We start from the raw sequence: 20,051 nt of genomic DNA, 5'->3' as shown, positions 1-20,051 counted from the left end.
GTGGGATACAGCCATGAGCAGGACAGATGCCCTTTCTGTTTTAGTCAGCAAACACTTCTGTGGCCCTGGCTCTGTGTTAGACACTGTTGGTGGTTTAGTGGGGAAAAGGTCTTTATCATCATGGAATAACTATTCCAGTGAGGAACTATAGCAGGGTTCTCTAGAGAAACAGAACCAGTAGGACATAAGCAGATATAGATACAGGTAATAGGTATATGAGAAGGGATTTGTTAGGGACATTGGTTCATGCAGTTGGGGGTGCTGTGAAGTCCCACGATAGGCCGTCTACAAGCTGGAGACCCAGGGAAGCTGATAGTGTGGCTCAGTCCAAGCCCGAAAGCCTTGGGACAGGGAAGTTGATGGTGTAACTCTCAGTCCAAGGCTGAAGGCCCAAGAGCCTGGAGTGTCGCCAGTGTGTGTGCTAGAGTCCAAACACTGGAGAGTCTGGAGTTCTGATGTCCGAAAGTAGGAGAAGGGTGTCCCAGATCCAGCAGAGTGAGTGGATTCACCTTTCCTCTGTTTTTTATTCTCACTGGGGCCTTAGATGATTGTCTATTCCCTGGACACATCAGTGCAGATCTTCCCTGTTCAGTCCACCAACTCACATGCCAGCCTCTTCTGGAAACACTCACATAGACACACCCAGAAATAATGCCTTACCAGCTGCCTGGTTATCTCATAACCCAGTCAAGTTGACACCTAAAATTAGATATTACAAGAACCATCCAGCAGGATAAGAGCCATTAAGGTAATAACAGGGAGAGCAACACACTCCAGACCGAGTGGTCCAGAGAGAACCCTAAGGAATTGTGTGTAACTTAAAGCTCGAAGATGAGGAAGTGCCTATGCAAAGAATAAGAACAAGGCCTTGCAATGGGAAAAGGCTCAGGCTGCTCAGGGGCTGAGGCTGGAGCCTTGTGACTGAGAAGAATGGGAGGGATGGGGTTGAGGGTGAACAAGGACCCAATTCTGCTGTGCTTTGCAGGCCATGGGGAGGAATGTAGATTTTTAGAAAAATGGGTAGCCTTGGAATTGTTTGAGTAAGGGAACAACTATGATCTAGATTTTTAAAAAATAGACTTTAATGGTCAGGTATGGTGGCTCACGCATGTAATCCCAGCATTTTGGGAGGCCAAGGCATTTGGGAGACCAGGCAGCATTTTGGGAGGCCTGGCCTCCAATCGTTTGAGGCCAGGAGTTAAGAACAGCCTGGACAACATAGTGAGACCATGTCTGTACAAAAAATTTAAAAATTAGCCAGGTGTGGTGGTGCATGCTGGTAGTCCCAGCTACTCATGAGGCTGAGGTGGTAGGATCACTTGAGCCCAGTAGTTCAAGGCTGCGCTGAGCAGTGATTATACCACTGCCGTCCAGTCTGTGCAACAGAGTGAGACACTGTCTCAAAACAAACAAACAAAAGACTATTTTTTAGTGTTAGGTTCACAGTAAAATTCAGCAGAAAGTACAAAGAGTTCCCATACTCCCTGTTCTGTACTCCCTGTTCTCACACATGCACAAGCTCCCCCTCTATCAACATCCTTGACAGAATGGTACCATTGTTAACAGTCAGTGAACCCACACTGACACATCGTTACCACCCAAAGTCCGTAGTTACACAGTATACTCTTGGACTGCTCTTGTGTGTAGGGTTCACTCTTGGTGTTAGACATTCTGTGGGTTTAGACAAACGTATGATGACATACATCTGCCATTACAGCATCATACAGAGCAGCGCCACTGCCCTAAAAATCCAGTGCTCTGCCTATTCCTCCTTTCCTCCCACCAGCCCCGACAGCCACTATGCTTTTTACTATTTCCACAGTTTTGCCTTTCCCAGAATGTTATAACATTGGAATCACAGTGTGTAGCCTTTTCGAATTGACTTATTTCACTTAGTGGTAGGCACTTAAGTTTCTTCCATGTCTTTTCATAGCCTGATAGTTCATTTCTTTTTAGCAGTGAATAATACTCCATTGCGTGGATGTATCACAGTTTTATTTTCCATTTACCTACGAAGAACATCTTGGTTATTTCCAAGTTTTGTCAATTATGAATAAAGCAGCGATAAATATCTGTGCATAGGTTTTTATGTGGACATAAATTTTCAGCTTATCTGGGCAAACACCAAAGAGTACGATTGCTGGATGAAATGATAAGAGTACGTTTAGTTTTGTAAGAAACCGCCAAACTGTCTTCCAGGGTAGCTGCACCATTTTGCATTCCCATCAACAATGAATGAGAGTTCCTGTTGCTCCAAATCCTTGCCAACACTTGGTGGTGTTGGTGTTCTGGATTTTCACCATTCTAATAGGTGTTGGATATGTTTTTATAAGATCACTCTTTTTTTTTTTTTTTTTTTGAGACAGAGTCTTGCTCTGTCGGCCAGGCTGGAGTGCAGTGGCACAATCTCAGCTCACTACAACCTCCGCCTCCATGCTCAAGCAATTCTCCTGCCTCAGCCTCCCAAGTAGCTGGGATTGCAGGCGTGTGCCACCATTCCTGGCTAATTTTTGTATTTTTAATAGAGATGGGATTTCACCATGTTGGCCAGGGTGATCTCGAACTCCTGACCTCAGGTAATCCACCCACCTCAGCCTCCCAAAGTGCTGGGATTACAGGTGTGGACCACCATGCCCAGCCTTTTATTTTTTGAGAGAGAGTTTTGCTCTTGTTGCCCAGGCTGGAGGGCAATGGCATGATATCGACTCATGGCAACCTCTGCCTCCTGGGTTCAAGTGATTCTCATGCCTCAGCCTCCTGAGTAGCTGGGACTACAGGTGCATGCCACCATGCCCGGCTAATTTTGTATTTTTAGTAGAGACAGAGTTTCTCCATGTTGATCAGGCTGGTCTCCAACTCCTGACCTCAGGTGATCCGCCCGCCTCTGCCTCCCAAAGTGCTGGGATTACATGTGTGAGCCACCGTGCCCAGCAAAGATCACTGTTTTAGCTGGTTGGAGAATGGGGGATACTCATTAGTAGGCTGTCGCTACGGTCTAGGTCATGGCAATGAAAATGGAGCAAAACAGATGGATTTTTAGAGGATATTTAGAACAGAAAGGACCTCCTGATAAATTCGTGTGAGTGTGAACAGAAGTCAGCATGTGGAGTAGTTCTGAGTTTTCTGAGTTGTGCACTTGGGCAAATAGATACAGCCACTACTCAGGGAAAACTGGAACAGGAACTGTTTATGGAGGGCAAGGTCAAGTGTTCAGCCTTGGATTTGTTAGGATGTGCTCACTTTGTGATAATTAAACTTTTCTTATTCTCTTGCACTTTCCTATAGGTATGTTATATTTTGATTTTTAAAGCTAATCTTTAAACTCATAATCCGTTACTCCCTCCCTGAAATTATGCAGTTATCGAGTTTTACATTGGTAGACACTGACACGGTATTTTACCTACCCTGGATTTAGATTTTGCTAATTTAAATCTCAAGAAGAATCTTATTTCCAAGCTTATCTGAGATGTTTTTACTGCCCATGTAGACATCAGAATAGTTTTGTAAGGGGTTAGGATTAAGGCACCTGATAAACTTGAGTTTATTATGCATCTTTATTTTGGAAAATATGCTCAATTAGACCATTTATTACAAAGACTTTCTCCAGATGAAAATAAGTGTTTAAAATGTTAACATGAAATAATTACATTGGTAATATTTATTTTCATGTTTAGTTAAATGCTCTGCGAGACCTTCATCCATTACCCAAGATAATTTTGGAATATAGGCGGGTAAGTTAATTTTTTTGTACGTAAAAGGTGATGAAGGGGAACCATACAGCCCTGTGTCGTCAACAGAAATCCATAATGGCTGAAGTAGCCCTCCCATTGTTCTCGGGGGATAGGGTTTTGTCAGGTTAACCTTGTACTGGCACTGTTTACTTGCACCCTAATGTGATTTCACCCAACTCTGCAATCAGCCCCACTCACAAACCCCAGGAGTCAAAATGGAAGAAGACAATGAGGAATCAGAAGGAAGTAGGTGGCATGCCACAGCTGTGTCGTCGGTGTGCAGGAGACACCCAGCAGTACCTAGTCTCGAAGCCTCCCATAACCCCTCCCTGGCTTCTAGGTCTGCCAAGACCATACCATAGCAGTGTTGTGTCGTCCTGCATTTACATTTGCCAGAGATTTCATGAGTGGCCCCCTTCCCTCCCCTGGTGATTCCCTTTCTCTGTTCACACACCTGCCATTTCCTTCCAAAGTTCTCTTTTAGTTGTGAACCACGTTTATAGCTTTTGCCACTGCCCACAGCATAGGTCCTAGTATTCACTGAGCCTGTGGCCTGCTGTATCCTGAGGGCCTGGCAGCTGTGAGGGAGCACATTGGCTCCAGCCTGGCCCTTTCTCCCTGCAACGATGTAAAGGGGCAGCCACAGGAGACACTGTGTCAGAGTATTTGTTTATCTGTTTATCTTTGCAAATGTCCTGTAAATCTAGAATGATTCTAAAATTAATAGATCTATTTTTAAAGAGTGGAATGACATCTTTCTCTGTGGGTCAGTGTTATTTAATCCTGGTGCCACCTCAGGTCATTCCAGGGCCTCCCGGAGTCATCTGAGGTGATAGTAGCAGCACGTACCCAGCACTCTGTGAAACAGCATTCACACCATTCCTGTTTAAAGACTTAAACCGGCCAGGTGTGGTGGCTCACGCCTGTAATCCCAACACTTTGGGAGACTGAGGTGGGTGGATCACCTGAGGTCAGGGGTTCGAGACCAGCCTGGCCAACATGGTGAAACCCCATCTCTACTAAAAATGTAAAACTTAGCTGAGCATGGTGGCACACGCCTGTAATCCCAGCTACTCAGACTGAGGCAAGAGAATCGCTTGAACCCAGGAGGCAGAGGTTTCAGTGAGCTGAGATCACGCCACTGCACTACAGCCTGGGCAATGGAACAAGACTCCTTCCCCTGCCCAAAAAAGACTTACGACTTAAAGAAAATGATTATTTTTGTCTTTCTACCTTAGGTTCACAAGATCAAGTCGACCTTTGTAGATGGATTATTAGCTTGTGTGAAAAGGTAACAAGCTTTACAAAAAGATACTGTGATTAGGACTGTGGTTTTTGTGTGAGTTCAGATACATATAGAACCTTTGTAATTTTAGTCAATGATGAAATAATCTAATATTCTCTCTTTTTTTTTTTTTTTTTGAGACAGAGTTTCGCACTGTCGCCTGGGCTGGAGTGCAGTGGCGCAATCTCAGCTTACTGCATGCAACCTCCGCTTCCCGGCTCCAAGCGATTCTCCTGCCTCAGCCTCCCAAGTAGCTGGGATTACAGGTGCCCGCCACCACACCCAGCTAATTTTTGGTATTTTTAGTAGAGACGGGGTTTCACTATGTTGGCCAGGCTGGTCTCAAACTCTGACCTCGTGATCCACCCGCCTCGGCCTCCCAAAGTGCTGGGATTACAGGCGTGAGCCACTGCACCCAGCCAAAATAATCTAATATTCTTGAAACTATGAACCATAATATTGGTATCATTTAGGTCCCCTTGCAGCATAGGTTGACATTATGCCTTTAACCCTCCGTTTATAAGGAAGCTCTAGCTGACCACCTTTCACATCCACGATTGCATCTCTGTTCTGGATTCATTTGAGGAAGATGTTACTGTTTTAGTTCAAACCTGAGGAGACTGCAGTCAAGAGATGTTCTGTGACTCGTTCAAGTTCACACAGCAAGTGACAGAACCTGTCTGTGACGCACAGTCCTATCTTGAGCCCATGCCAAGTTCCCCACAGCCCAAGAGCTCTTACTCTCCCCATGCACAGGATTTGTAAGTGACATAAAGTCTTGTTGCAGTTCCTAAATGGGTTAGGGGGAAACCTCCTTACTCACCCTTCCCTAATCACACGTCAGGAATTTTGTAACCCCAAGGACATTTCAGGGTTGGAAGTTTAGGGCCAGCAGCTTGTTGGCTTCTGGAGGACCAGTGAGTGTTATGTGTTGTGGGTGGAGGCTCCGCCACATCCTTGACTTCACATAGCATTGCCAGAGTTTACACTGATTCTTTTTAACTAATAAAGGGCTCCATTTCCTCTACATGGAATCAGACTGGAACTGTGACTGGAAGACTTTCAGCCAAGCATCCTGTAAGTTGTGTAAACAACTGTCTTTGTTAAACGCCGTTTTCCTGCCTTGCTATTGAAGTTTTGTCTCCACATGTGTTTGCCTGTGTACTTTCTGTTTCCAAGAGTGGGCTTCATACTGATATGCTGTGTTTTATTCTGTTTATTCTGAGAACATAGCAGGAGAACAAGGCAGGTGGGTTCTCTTGTGAAGTGCTGAGATAGCAGGGCGGGGGCTTCACACCCAGAAACCATGCACTCCCGTGTGAGGGCAAAAAGGGCACCCCACCCCATCTTCCTTTTCAGATTTGTGCCAGACAGGTGGCTTCTGATTTCCGGAAATGTGTTGAAGTAGCTGATGCTATGATGAACAGCTTCATTTTTTGGTGGTTGTTGAAACTGTGTCTCTGATGAAAAAAAAGAAAAAAAGCCGTAAATTCCCTTGAACTTACGATGCAGCTTCCATCACACTTAAAGCAATTAACTTTCTAAATGGCTCTGTATTTTGAACTAAAAAAGACTCATGATTAATTTCTCATTACAGAAAATTCCTTAGATACAGAAAAGAAATAAAAATAATAAAAAGTCACTTGTTATGCACCATGCAGAACTGTGGTGTCTATCTTTCCACACTTCTTGCTAAGCACATATATTTATAAAATACAATTTTTTAGGCCGGGTGCGGTGGCTCATGCCTGTAATCCCAGCACTTTGGGAGGCCAAAGCAGTAGATCATGAGGTCAGGAGTTGGAGACCAGCCTGGCCAATATGGTGAAACCCTGTCTTTACTAAAAATACAAAAACTAGCCGGGTGAGGTGGCGGGCGCCTGTAGTCCCAGCTACTGGGGAGGCTGAGGCAGGAGAATGGCATGAACCCAGGAAGCGGAGCTTGCAGTGAGCCGAGATCATGCCACTGCACACCAGCCTGGATGACAGAGCAAGACTCTGTCTCAAAAGAAAAAAATTTTTTTTTCTATAAAAATAAAGCCATGCTATTTTATATTATGCTTTTCTATTTTAACATCTCTTGATATCATTCTATATTAATATTGATTTGAATCTATATTTAAATTTAAATATATGAATTAAATATGTGAAGTATACACTAATATATATAAATATGAATATATATTAATGGTAAAGAAATACAAGTATGTGGAGATTTACAGAATGAGCAAATGTTAGTCATCGTTCCCTTCCCTCCATAACATGTGTCTGTCCCGTGGGTTCCCTCCATTAATGGTCAGGCCTTCATCTAGGCATTTGCATAGATGGTGTACCGAGTGCGTGCAGGCAGAGGGACACACTCCGGTGACTGTGTGAGGAAGAGGAAGAGAGGCTGGGATGGGGGGAGTTTGCGCTGATCATATGGTCTCTTGGGTGCATGGACACCCACTCTTGGTCAGTCAGCTCTCGGGCTGCCAGCTGTCTCTGGCCTTGCACTTTAGGGGGCTCTTCTGGGGTCTTTATCTAGGGAAGAGTAGTACTAATAGCAATACTAATGCGAATACCAATACCAGCACCAATATCCATGTGAATACCAGCGCCATCTCCTCTGAATGCAGGCACTGCTGCCACATTACCCTTGGGCTAATTTCGCAATCTACCACAACTGCTGTAGTTTTCTCTTAGTTGATACTTCTTATCTATGAGTTATTTAGGAATTCTGCTGAGAAACTTTTTGTGGAGGTCCTTGCTTTTGCTTTTATGGAGTTACAAGTTTCTTTTTCCATTACATTTTCAGTAAATCTCTTGCTGTGTTTTATTCTCTTCCAGAAGTTTCTGAAGGGTCTGGTTTGTGAGTAGCACTCCTCCCAGGTTCTCAGTGAAGTTCTAATTTTACCTACTTATTTTTCCGTTATTTCAGTTGAACTTTTGGAAAGATGAGATGTAAACATAACATGTGCATTCAGCCATGACCTTTAACTGGAAGCTTGTGTCATCATTTTAACAGCTGCATTGTATTCCATTTAATGGCTACCCCTAATGATGGCCATTTAGATTGTTTGCAGTTTTAATTATTTTATAGAGATACCATAAACATACTTATACTTTATCATAGCAATACCATACCAATTTCAATAGCAATACCAGAGCCAATACCATAAGCATTTTTGGTACTTTTTTTCTGTTGATTTCTATAGCATAAATTCCTAGAGATAGAGTTTCTGAGTTACAGTATATATGTATTTTTAAGGCTTTACGTTGCCAAATTAGCCTCTCCACCAAAAATAACATTCCCACCACATAGTGTGTGAAATGTTGGGTCCCCTAATCCTTGCCAACACAAGGAGTTTTCATTTTGATTACTTTCCTGACTCATTTTTTCAATTTCCATTTCTTTAAATATTTGTTGAGGTTGACTGCATGAAACAATTATTCTTCTTTGAATTGGCTGTTCATATCATTTGCCCATTTCTCTGGAGGGTGTTTATTTTTTCCTATTGGTATGGAAAAGCTCTTTATATAATAAAGATTAACCCTTTTAAAATGTTGAATTATTTTCCTCCAATTTTCTTTTGCCTTTTAACTTTTAAGATATATATTCTGGTTTGCTATACTTAAAATGGCTTTTAAAATTATACAAATAACATGGTATTTCCAAAGAATTCAAACAATAGATAAAAATGTAAATAACAAGGTAAAAAGTCACTCAAAACTCCATATCCCCACTATAGCCATCTTTAACATTTTGGTAACCATCCTCTAATTTGTCTCTTTATGCACACACACATTTACATAAATGGGATCACATTTTATATGTTGTTTTTATTGTAGACACTTCTCTCACACCCACATACCTCAGCCCTCCACCCTCAATCCCAGTGCTCTTGGTAGCCCATGATAGCAGCCTAGAGCTTGTATATCCATATTTTCCTTGTGACTTATTTTACAGTCTCATATAGGCCCATATGTGTCTGCACATATACACATAGAAACATGTACTTTGTCATTATTTATTTTACAGATTCAGAATTTTCCTTTCCTGCCTCTTGCTTTTTGCTCTCAGCAACAGCTTGTGGGGATCCCTGCAGCTCACCTGACAGAGCCTTGTCCCACTCTAGCTATGTGTGTTCCACACGTGAGTGTGGTGTGCACTTGCCCTCTAAAAGTAGAGCTGCAATGAGCGCCATGCATGTATGTCCTGTTGTATTGGTACATGTATTTTTATGGGATGGATTTTCAGATATGGAATTACTGAGTAATTACTATACTGGGTACAGAAGATATTACATTTTTACTTTTAATAGCTTTTATTAGATTGTCTTCCAAAATGCTTTCAGCCTGTCTCTGCCCTGAGCAATGTGTGGCAGAGCCTTTCCCACTCTCTGTGGTGACTTTCCCCTGTACTGACATCCCTTATTATTTCTGTCTTAGTGTCATCTTAGACAGGCTGCTAATTTATACACTGCTGGTAGGAACGTCAAATGGTAGAACCACTCTGGAAAGAGAGTTTGGCAGTTGCTTAAAAAGTGAAACCTACACCTACTATATGACTAGCTACTTGACTCCTTGGTGTTTACCCAAGAGAAAAAAAAGCATCTGTCCATGTAAGGACGTGCAGTGAATGTGTGTAGTAATATCCTAAACTGAATAATATCCCCAAACTGGAAACAACCCAAATATTGATCAACAGGTGAACTGATAAACCAAGTGCGGTACACAGAGTCCATGGAACACTACTGAGCAATAAAAAGAAATGAGCTACTGAAACACAGAGCAACAGAGCTGAAGCTCATAGTAACAATGCTGTGAAAGGAGCCCGAGCTCCAAGATTATTTAAATACTCACCTCTGTTTTCTGATAGAACATTTGTGCTTCTATTTTTGTACACATAAAACTTGAATCCAGCTGCACATTATTTAAGAAAATACTATGTAGGTTACATGATAATGCCATAAAATGGCTAGAATTTCAATTACTTTTTTTTTTGCTTGAAGTGCACAAAATACAGTTGACTAATATTTTTAAAAATCAGATTATTAGCCTGGGCAGCATAGGAAGACCCCATTTCTACATAAATTTTAAGATGCTTTAAATTAGCTGAGCATGGTAGCTACTTGGGAGGCTGAGGCAAGGAGGATCACTTGAGCCCAGGAGTTTGAAACTGCAGGGAGTTGTGATCACATCACAGCACTTCACCCTAGGTGACAGAGCAAGACCTTGTCTCTTAAAAAAAAAAAAAAAAAAATCAGGCCAGGTGCAATGGCTCATGTCTATGATCCCAGCATTTTGGGAGGCTGAGATAGGCAGATCTCTTGAGCTCAGGAGTTCGAGACCAGGCTGGGCAACATGATGAAACCTCATCTCTACCAAAATACAGAAAATTAGCTGGGCATGGTAGTGCATGCCTATGGTCCCAGCTACTCAAGAGGCTGAAGTGGGAGGATTGCTTGAGCCCGAGAGGAGGAGGTTACAGTGAGCCGAGATCACACCACTGCACTCTAGCCTGGTGACAGAGTGAGATCCCACCTCAAAAAAAAAAAAAAGAAAGAAAGAAAAGAAAAGAAAATTAGGTTATAGCTGGTTCTCAGTATTTTCAGAAAGCTAAATTTCCCCCACACCCCCTCCTAAGAGAAAGTTATTGCTTCTGGTCCTTTATATGGAAATAAAAAAAGAAGAAAAAAGAGTCATTGCTGCCAGTTGCGCAAAAGTATCCTTGTGTCTCTTTGTAATATCTCCCTCCCCACGCCTCAACCTTCACCCATGTCCTTGGCAACCACTGACTTGCTGTTTGCCACTATCTATTCGTTTGCAGTTTCTGGAAACCTCTGTGAATGGAGCTACACAGCATGGACTATCGGGCTCCTTTCACAGCATTGTTACTATGAGCTTCAGCTCTGTTGCTCTGTGTTTCAGTAGCTCATTTCTTTTTATTGCTCAGTAGTGTTCCATGGACTCTGTTGTACCGCGCACTGGTTTAATCAGTTCACCTGTTGATCCAATATTTGGTGTTTCCAGTCTTGGATATTATTCAGTTTAGATATTACTTACACACAGTGTCACTGACGTCCTTACATGGGACGATGCTTTTTTTTTTTTTTTTCTCTTTTGGGTAAACACCAAGGAGTCAAGTAGCTAGTCATATAGTAGGTGTAGGTTTCACTTTTTAAGCAACTGCCAAACTCTCTTTCCAGAGTGGTTCTACCATTTGACGTTCCTACCAGCAGTGTATAAATTCTACTTCTTTTACACTCCCAGCAGCATTTGATCTGGCTGGTCTTTCTAATTTGAGCCATTCCGCTAGATGCATTGTTGTGTCTCATTGCAGTTTTCATTGCATTACCCTAATCGCTACTGCTGAGAGTCCTTCCATGTGCTAATTTGCCATTCATTTCTCTTTTTCAGTGAAGCATCTAGTCAGATCTTCTGTGTATTTTAAAGGGACCACTTATTTTCTTATCATTAAGTTTTGAGAGTTCTGTATATATTCTAGACACAAGTCCTTTATCAGGTATATTTTGGCAGATAATTTCTTCCAGTGTGTGGCTTGTCTTCTCATTCTTTTGACACCATCTTTTGAAAAGCAGAAGTTTTAAGTTTTAATGAATTCTGATTTATCAATGAGTTCTTACATTGATCATGCTTTTGGTATTGTATCTAAGAAACCTTTGCCTAAACCAAGATCGCAAGTATTTTTTCTACATTTTTTTCTAGACATATTATAGTTTTGGGCTTTACATTTAGAGCCATTTGAAGTGACTTTTGTATATGGTGTAAAGTTAAGTGTTTAACATCATCTTTCTTACGAGTGGAGATCCAGTTGTCCCAGCACCATTTCTTGAAAAGACCATCTTTCCCCCATTTAATTACCTTGGCGCTTTTGTCTAAAATAAATTTACTATCAACATAAGGGTTTAATACTATACTCTGAACTTGGTCTAGTTGATCTATATACCTACCATACCAGCAATGCACTGTCTTTATTATTATAGCTTTCGAGTAAGATTTTAAATTGGGGCATGTAAGTCCTCCAACATTGTTTAAAAAAAAAAATGGTTATTTTGGGTCTTTGGTCTTTTCCATTTCCATATGAACTTTATAATCAGCAGTTTGTCAATTTTTACAAAAAAGCCTGCTGAGATTTTCATTGGGATTACCTTGAATCAAGAACTCAATCTGGGGAGAATTGACCACTTTATTTTGATAAAATAACCTTTTTTATCCCTGGTATTGTTCTCTGCTTTGAAATCTATTTTGTCTAATATTAAAATATTAATTTAATATTAGCTAATAAAATGTTAGAATAATTTTGGAAATAATACAATTAATAAAAATATAATTTAATATTAATGTTAAATAGCCATTCCAGTTTTCTTTGAATGTTAGCATGTTATTTTCTGTTCTTTTACTTTTAAACTATTGTGTGTGTGTATGTGTCTCTCTCTCGCTTCTTTTTGTTTTTTTTTTTGTTTGTTTTTTGTTTTTGTTTTTGTTTTGTTTTGAGATGGAGTCTCACACTGTTGCCCGGGCTGGAGTGCAGTGGCATGATCTTGGCTCACTGTAACCTCTGCCTCCTGGATTCAAGCGATTCTCCTGCCTCAGCTTCCTGAGTAGCGGGGATTACAGGCGCCCACACCACGCCCAGCTAAGTTTTGGTATTTTTAGTAGAGATGGGGTTTCACTATGTTGGCCAGGCTGGTCTCAAAATCCTGACCTCGTGATCCACCCACCTCGGCCTCCCAAAGTGCTAGGATTACAGGTTTGAGTCAACGCTCCCGGCCCTCTCTCTCTCTTTTTAGACACAGGGTCCCACTCTGTTGCCCAGGCTATAGTGCAGTGGTGTAATCATTGCTTACTGCAGCCTCCAACTCCCGGACTCAAGTGATCCTTCTGCCTCATCCTTCAGAGTAGCTGGGACCACAGATGTGTGCCACTGCGCCTGGCTAACTTCTTAATTTTTTTAGAGATGGATCTTGCTATCCTATATCCTTTAGGCCATGAGTTCAAGATCAGTCTGGGCAGCATAGATTTTAATAATAAGAAAAATCCTATCTATCTACCCATGTAGTTACAGTTTCCAGTGCTCTCATTTCCCTGTTTACAAACAGATTTCTTTTTGGCATCATTTTCCTTCTGCCTAAAGGACGTCCTTTAACATTTCCTGCATTGTAGGTATGCCATTGATGAATTCCCCTGGCTTTTGTAGGTCTGGAAATGTCTTTATTTCACCTTTGGTTTTGTTTTTTGTTTTGGGTTTTTGTTTGTTTGTTTGTTTGTTTTTGAGATAGGGTTTCACTCCTGTCGCCCAGGCTGGAGTACAGTGGTACGATCTCAGCTCATGGCAACCTCTGCCTCCCAGGCACAAGCAATTCTCCTGCCTCAGCCTCCCAAGTAGCTGGGACTACAGGCTCATACCACTGCACCCAGCTAATTTTTGTATTTTTTGTAGAGATGGGGTTTCACTATGTTGCCCAGGTTGGTTTTGAACTCCTAAGCTCAAGCCATCTGCCTGCTTCAACCTCGCAAAGTTCTGGGATTACAGGCCCACGCCCAACCTGTAACCACAGTGACAGGTCACCGCACCCAGCCCTCACCTTTGGTTTTTGAAAGGTATTTTTGAGAGGTATACAATTCTCTGTTAAAAGTTCTTTTTCTCAATACTTTGAAGATGTTACTTTCTTCTCACATTGTTTGATCGGAAGTCTTTCATCACTATCTTCATATAATGTGTCTTTTTTCTTTGCTGCTTTTAGCTTTTTTTTCCTTATCACTATTTTTGAAAAATTTGATTATGATATACCATCATGTTTCTTGTATTTGGGATTCATTGAGTTTCTTGGATATTTGGTTTATGGTTTTCATCAAACCTGAAAATTTATTGGTGATTATTTATTCACATACTTTTTTTTTTTTTTTTTTTGGAGACAGAGTCTTGCTCTGTCACCCAGGCTAGAGTGCTGTGGCGCAATCTCGGCTCACTGCAACCTGCACCTCCTGGATTCAAGTAGTTCTTCTGCCTCAGCCTCCTGAGTAGCTAGGATTACAGGTGCGTGCCACCATGCCTGGCTAATTTTTGTGTTTTTAGTAGAGATGCGGTTTCACCATGTTGGTCAGGCTGGTCTCAAACTCCTGACCTCGTGATCCACCCGCCTCAGCCTCCCAAAGTGCTGGGATTACAGGCATGAGCCGCTGCACCCAGCCTATTCACATACTTTTTATGGTCCTCCTTTTCTCTCCTCTTCATCAGGGATTCCACTTATAATTACATATATTAGGTCCATTTGTCCCATAGCTCACTGAATTGTCCATAGCTCACTGAAACTCACTTTTATTCTTTTCCTGGGATTTTTTTTTTTTCTGATTCAATTTGGATGGTTTCTATTGCTATATTGTCTAGTTCACTGATTGCTGTAGTTCAATATTTGCTTTATTAGAACCTCAGTCCAGTGTCCTCCCAGATATTCCCTATACTTCCTCTAGCATAGTGCTCATTACACCATATTATACCATCCTGCACTTCTGTTCACCTCACTGGACTGTAAATTCCATGGGAATGGGAGCCTTTTCTGTGTGCTTCACTGACATTTTCCCAAGCCTGGCTCTGTACCTGGAATGCAGTAGGCACCAAGTGTGTATTGAATGAAAAACTGGGCCGGGCGCGGTGGCTCACGCCTGTAATCCCAGCACTTTGGGAGGCTGAGACAGGTGGATCACCTGACGTCAGGAGATCGAGACCAGCCTGACCAACATGGAGAAACCCCGTCTCTACTAAAAATTCAAAAATTAGCCAGGCGTGGTGGTGGGCGCCTGTGATCCCAGCTACTTGGGAGACTGAGGCAGGAGAATCGCTTGAACCTGGAAGGCGGAGGTTACGGTGAGCTGACATTGCGCCATTGTATTCCAGCCTGGGTAACAGAGTGAAACTTTGTCTCAAAAAGAAAAGAAAAGAAAAGAAAAACTGGATGTTTGATCTACTCTTGAATTGTCTTTCAGTGTCCTAAAATCATTTGGTTTGGGATCATGATCAGTATTATGGCCTGTTGACAATGTGGGCCAAGCCTGTTCCCCATACTGGACTGTCACCTTCTTCACCCTGGGCATGAATTGGTCATGGATTCTTGTTTTTCTAAATCCTCCTCTTTCCCCAACTCAGATACTTTAGGGATCATCTTGTCAATCCTTGTTTTGAAAGCCCATCTTAGAACTGTCATTTTTTACGAAGGCCTTCTCATGGGAAGGTGTTGAGGACCTTTGTTCTCATTGCACTGCCAGGAGCCACATTCTTAAATCTAATACCTCCTTATCACACATGGCTTTGAGGTCCCTCCTAATATTTCTATATCAGCAGAGCCAGTTTTTGTCAATGTCCTCATTTCACTACAGTCACTCATGATACTGGCTCAGAATTTATCAACATTATGTAATTCAAAACATCTGAACTTTCACATTGTATTCTTTTTTTTTTTTTGAGACGGAGTCTCGCTCTGTCGCCCAGGCTGGAGTGCAGTGGCCGGATCTCAGCTCACTGCAAGTTCCGCCTCCCGGATTCCCGCCATTCTCCTGCCTCAGCCTCCCGAGTAGCTGGGACTACAGGCGCCGCCACCTCACCCGGCTAGTTTTTTGTATTTTTTGTAGAGACGGGGTTTCACTGTGTTAGCCAGGATGGTCTCGATCTCCTGACCTCATGATCCGCCCGTCTTGGCCTCCCAAAGTGCTGGGATTGCAGGCTTGAGCCACCGCGCCCAACCTCACGTTGTATTCTTATGAGATCTTTAGTATCTTGAGTTCTCTTTTTTCTTGTAGCTTAGTATTTAATTTTTAAAAATGTTATAGCTGTATTAATTGGAAATGTTAAAATCTAGGGATTATTTAGCTGAATATTTGCTTCGGTTTCTTGGTTGATGAGTCTTTCTCCCCCTTAGTTTTTTTTATTTCCCTAAATATGTGTTCACTGTTGCATTAGCATGTTTGTACTAGCTTTTTAGTACCTAACTGGGATGGAGCCAAATTACCATTTTGTCCTATGATGATAATACTTTGATATAATTTGTTTATTTGATTCCTCATGCTCTCACCTGCCTTCAAGCCATTGCTGTTGTTACCTCTGTCAAGATACTTTTTCTGTCTCTACATCCATGAACACATCTTTCAGCCCAGCTTTCTTGTCCTGGCTGCTGCCCATTAGTTCTTCTGGTTTCAGTGCAGGGGACATGTCCTCAAAAGCCTTGTTCAACCCCCTGCCCCTCCCCACACTAGAAGTCAGTGAGTACCCCTTTTCCTAGTAACAAGGTATGGAGCCCAATATAATGAACACGTGTGTATTCATCGTTCAGCTTAAAAGCTTCAATATTACTTGAGTACTTTTGTTGTTGTTGTTGAGACGGAGTTTAGCTCTTGTTGCCCAAGCTGGAGTGCAATGGCGCAATCCTGGCTCACTGCAACCTCCACCTCCCGGGTTATTTTTTGTATTTTTAGTAGAAACGGGGTTTCATCATGTTAGCCAGGCTAGTCTGGAACTCCTGACCTCAGGTGATCTGCCTGCCTCGGCCGCCCAAAGTGCTGGGATTGCAGGTGTGAGCCACTGCGCCTGGCCTACTTGAGAACATTTAAAGCCCCTGCTAATCCTTTCCCAAGTGTGTTCCTCCCAATTCAGTTCCCTTTTCTATTCTACATTTAGTTTTTATCATCCCATTTTAATGCTTGCATTTATTTATTTATTTATTTATATTTTCTTAAATATATGTATGTCCTTAAATGATAGATTGTATTTTTTTGCTACTTTAAAGTTTATATAAATTATAGCATATTGTACTTTTAAATTCGCTGTTTTCATTTAACATTATGTTTTTGAGATTTATCTGTGTTGACAGACGTAGCTCTAAATTATTCATCTTGGCTGCTATATAGTATGTCATTGTACAGATATACTAGGTTGTTTCCAGTATTTCACTATTAAAAACAATGCTGCAAGAAAAAAGTAAATGCTGGGAGGAATATTCTGGAACATGTGCGAGGGTTTCTCTGTCACGTCACCAGTATTGCCTGACCATAGGGCATACTGGTATTCAACTATCCTGACATTACTAAACACCCTCCAAATGAGTGGACTCACTCACATTCTCACCTGCAATGTGATAGAGACCTCATCGCCGTACAGACCACCGCACTTGGTATTACCACATTTTTAAGTTTTTGCCAATTTGATGAGTGTGGATTAATATCTTATTGTGGCTTAATTCATGTTAGTTTAATTACTAATGAGGGTCAGTGTATTTGTATGTTTATTTGTCATTTGAGTTTTTTTAGTGACTCGCTTGTTTATCTCTTTTGCCCATTTTCAATTTAGTGGTTTGTCTTTTTCTTATAAGTTTTTTTATTTTATTATGAATACTAGTCTTTTGTTCACTTATACAAATATCTTCTCCCAGTCTGTGGTTGGTTTGTTTTTCTCAGATTGGATTCTATGTCTTTGATTTACAGATGTTTAAAAACTATTGCCAAATTTGTAGTCTTTTCTTTTAAGGTTTGTATCTCTGTCTCGTTTAAGGAACTCTTTCTTACTTGGAGATCATAAAGATACTCAAATTCTCTCTTTTTTTTTCACCTGTAGTATGTTCTATGATAGCAAATTCTCTCTTAATAAAGTTACTTTTTACACTGAGTCTTTAATTCCCTTGGAATTTGTTTTTATATGGGTGTGAGGTAGAGATCTGATTATTTTTCCATTTGGGTAACTGTTTGTTATAACTTATTGTTATTGTAAGAACTACAGTAATTTGTAATGCCTCTGTCATTTGTGGATTTTGACAAATGCATAGGTCTGTTTCTAGGCTCTCAATTCTGTGCCTTTGGTCTATTTCCATATTCTTACACAGTCTTAATTTCCTATAGTTTCATTACAGATATGTATTCCCAGAGTGTCGACTACCTAACATGGTCATCATTCCATTGCTAGTGATTGCCTTCCCTCTACCTTAGGCTCCTTGAATTTTTTTCAATATTTTATTCCAAGAAACAAGCACAGTGTCTACCAGTTGATAGGTAATCCTTAAATGTTACTGAAGGAAAGAGTAAAACCAGGGACTTACATCTTAGTTATCGAGTGCTAAATATAGCTAATGGATTATGGGGCGGGGGGCAATTTTAGGGAAAATACGTAGCATTCATTCTTACAGCCTATGTTCACTAGGGAAAGGAATTTCATCCAGTAGTTTATATATTATTTAAATATTAATTATTTGTAGGTTATGTGTTTAAAGAACTAGCATTTTTCATAATAGCTGGCACATGGCAAGATTTTGATGAATACAATGAATGAATTCCTCTAGTTAAGAAAAGAGTCTTCTTAAGAATATTTTTAGGGTCAGGGTGGTGGCTCATACCTGTAATCCCTGCACTTTGGGAGGCCGAGGCAGGCAGATCACAAGGTCAGGAGTTTGAGACCAGCCTGGCCAACACAGTGAAACCCAGTCTCTACTAAAAATACAAAAATTAGCCGGGCGTGGTGGCATGTGCCTGTAGTCCCAGCTACTTGGGAGGCTGAGGCAGGAGAATCATTTGAACCTGGGAGGCAGAGGTTGTAATGAGCCGAGTTCACACCACTGCACTCCAGCCTGGGCGACAGAGTGAGACTCTGTCTCAAAAAAAAAAAAACAAAAAAAAAAACAAATTTTAACAGTGAATATGTATTTTATAGAAGACCCTTTTTACAACTTTGAGGAAAGTTATTAGTTGTTCAAAAGAATATATTTAAATCATATATTTAAAATATATTTTGAAGACAGATATTAAGTTCCCATGGGCAATGTAATACCACCTGAAGTTCCTGGGTGTAAGTTGCACTTTAGTTTTGAAGGATGTCTGGGTTGTTTCCAGTTTTGGGCTGTTAAAATAAGTTTACCATAGACATTCATATACTGGTTTTTGTGTGTACTTAAGTCTTTATTTTTCTGGGATAAGTGTGCACAAGTCAATTGTTGGATCATATATTTTTTAATATATTGCTGAATTCTGTATGCTAATATTTATGAAAGTATTTTATGTGTATGTTTATGAGGGATATTAATCTGTCTTCATCTGGTTTTGGTATCAAGGTACTACTAGTTTCATAAAATGAATCGGGAAGTGTTCTTTCCTCTTGTACTTTTTGGGAGATATAATGTGGAATTGGTGTTAATTCTTCTTTAAATGTTTGATAGAATCCTCTAATGAAATCATCTAGGCCTAGACATTTATGTTGGGGGAGTTTTAAAATTATGAGTTCAAGTTCCTTAATAGTTATGCAGTTGCTCATATTATCTCTTTCATATTTGGTGAATTTCAGTTGCTTGTGTTTTTTGAAGAACTGGTCCATTTTGTCTAAGTTGTGAAATTTACATGTGTGTGGTTTTTCATAGTATTTCCTTATCCTTTTGATGTCTTAGGGTCTGTAGTGATATTCCCTGTTTCATTTCTGATATTGATAATTTGTGTCTTCTCTGTTTTTTCCTTATCAGTCTACTGAGAGTTTTGTCAATTTTATTGATCTTTTCATTGATTTTCTCTATTATTTTTCTATTTTCAATTTATCGATTCCATATTATTTCCTTTCTCTGCTTGATTTGGGTTTATTTTGCTTTTCTTTTCTTTTTTTTTTTTTTTTTTTTTTTTTTTTTTTTTGGGACGGAGTCTCGCTCTGCCACCCAGGCTGGAGTGCAGTGGCCGGATCTCAGCTCACTGCAAGCTCCGCCTCCTGGGTTCACGCCATTCTCCTGCCTCAGCCTCCCGAGTAGCTGGGACTACAGGCGCCCGCCACCTCGCCCGGCTAGTTTTTTTTTTTTTTTTTTTTTTTTTTTTAGTAGAGACAGGGTTTCACCGTATTAGCCAGGATGGTCTCGATCTCCTGACCTCGTGATCCGCCCGTCTCGGCCTCCCAAAGTGCTGGGATTACAGGCTTGAGCCACTGCGCCCGGCCTGCTTTTCTTTTTCTAGGCTTATTAGGTATAAGCTTAGATTATTGCTTTGAGACTTTTCTTTGTTCTCATGTATGCATTTTAGTG

General features: G+C 41.0%; 1 protein-coding gene across 1 annotated transcript in view; it reads left to right on the top strand.

Moving 5' to 3' along the window:
- POLN (DNA polymerase nu) overlaps nt 1–20,051 on the top strand; it is a 171,494-nt gene that overhangs the window by 85,612 nt on the left and 65,831 nt on the right. The window contains 3 exon segments of the mRNA XM_017876239.1: nt 3,675–3,731; nt 4,970–5,019; nt 6,024–6,093. Coding sequence (XP_017731728.1) covers nt 3,675–3,731; nt 4,970–5,019; nt 6,024–6,093 — 177 coding nt within the window.

This window comes from Rhinopithecus bieti, unplaced genomic scaffold, assembly GCF_001698545.2.
Source record: "Rhinopithecus bieti isolate Rb0 unplaced genomic scaffold, ASM169854v2 scaffold_9581, whole genome shotgun sequence".
Taxonomy (NCBI): domain Eukaryota; kingdom Metazoa; phylum Chordata; class Mammalia; order Primates; family Cercopithecidae; genus Rhinopithecus; species Rhinopithecus bieti.
Note: the sequence above shows the minus strand (reverse complement) of the source record. Positions and strands in the feature narration are given on the sequence as shown.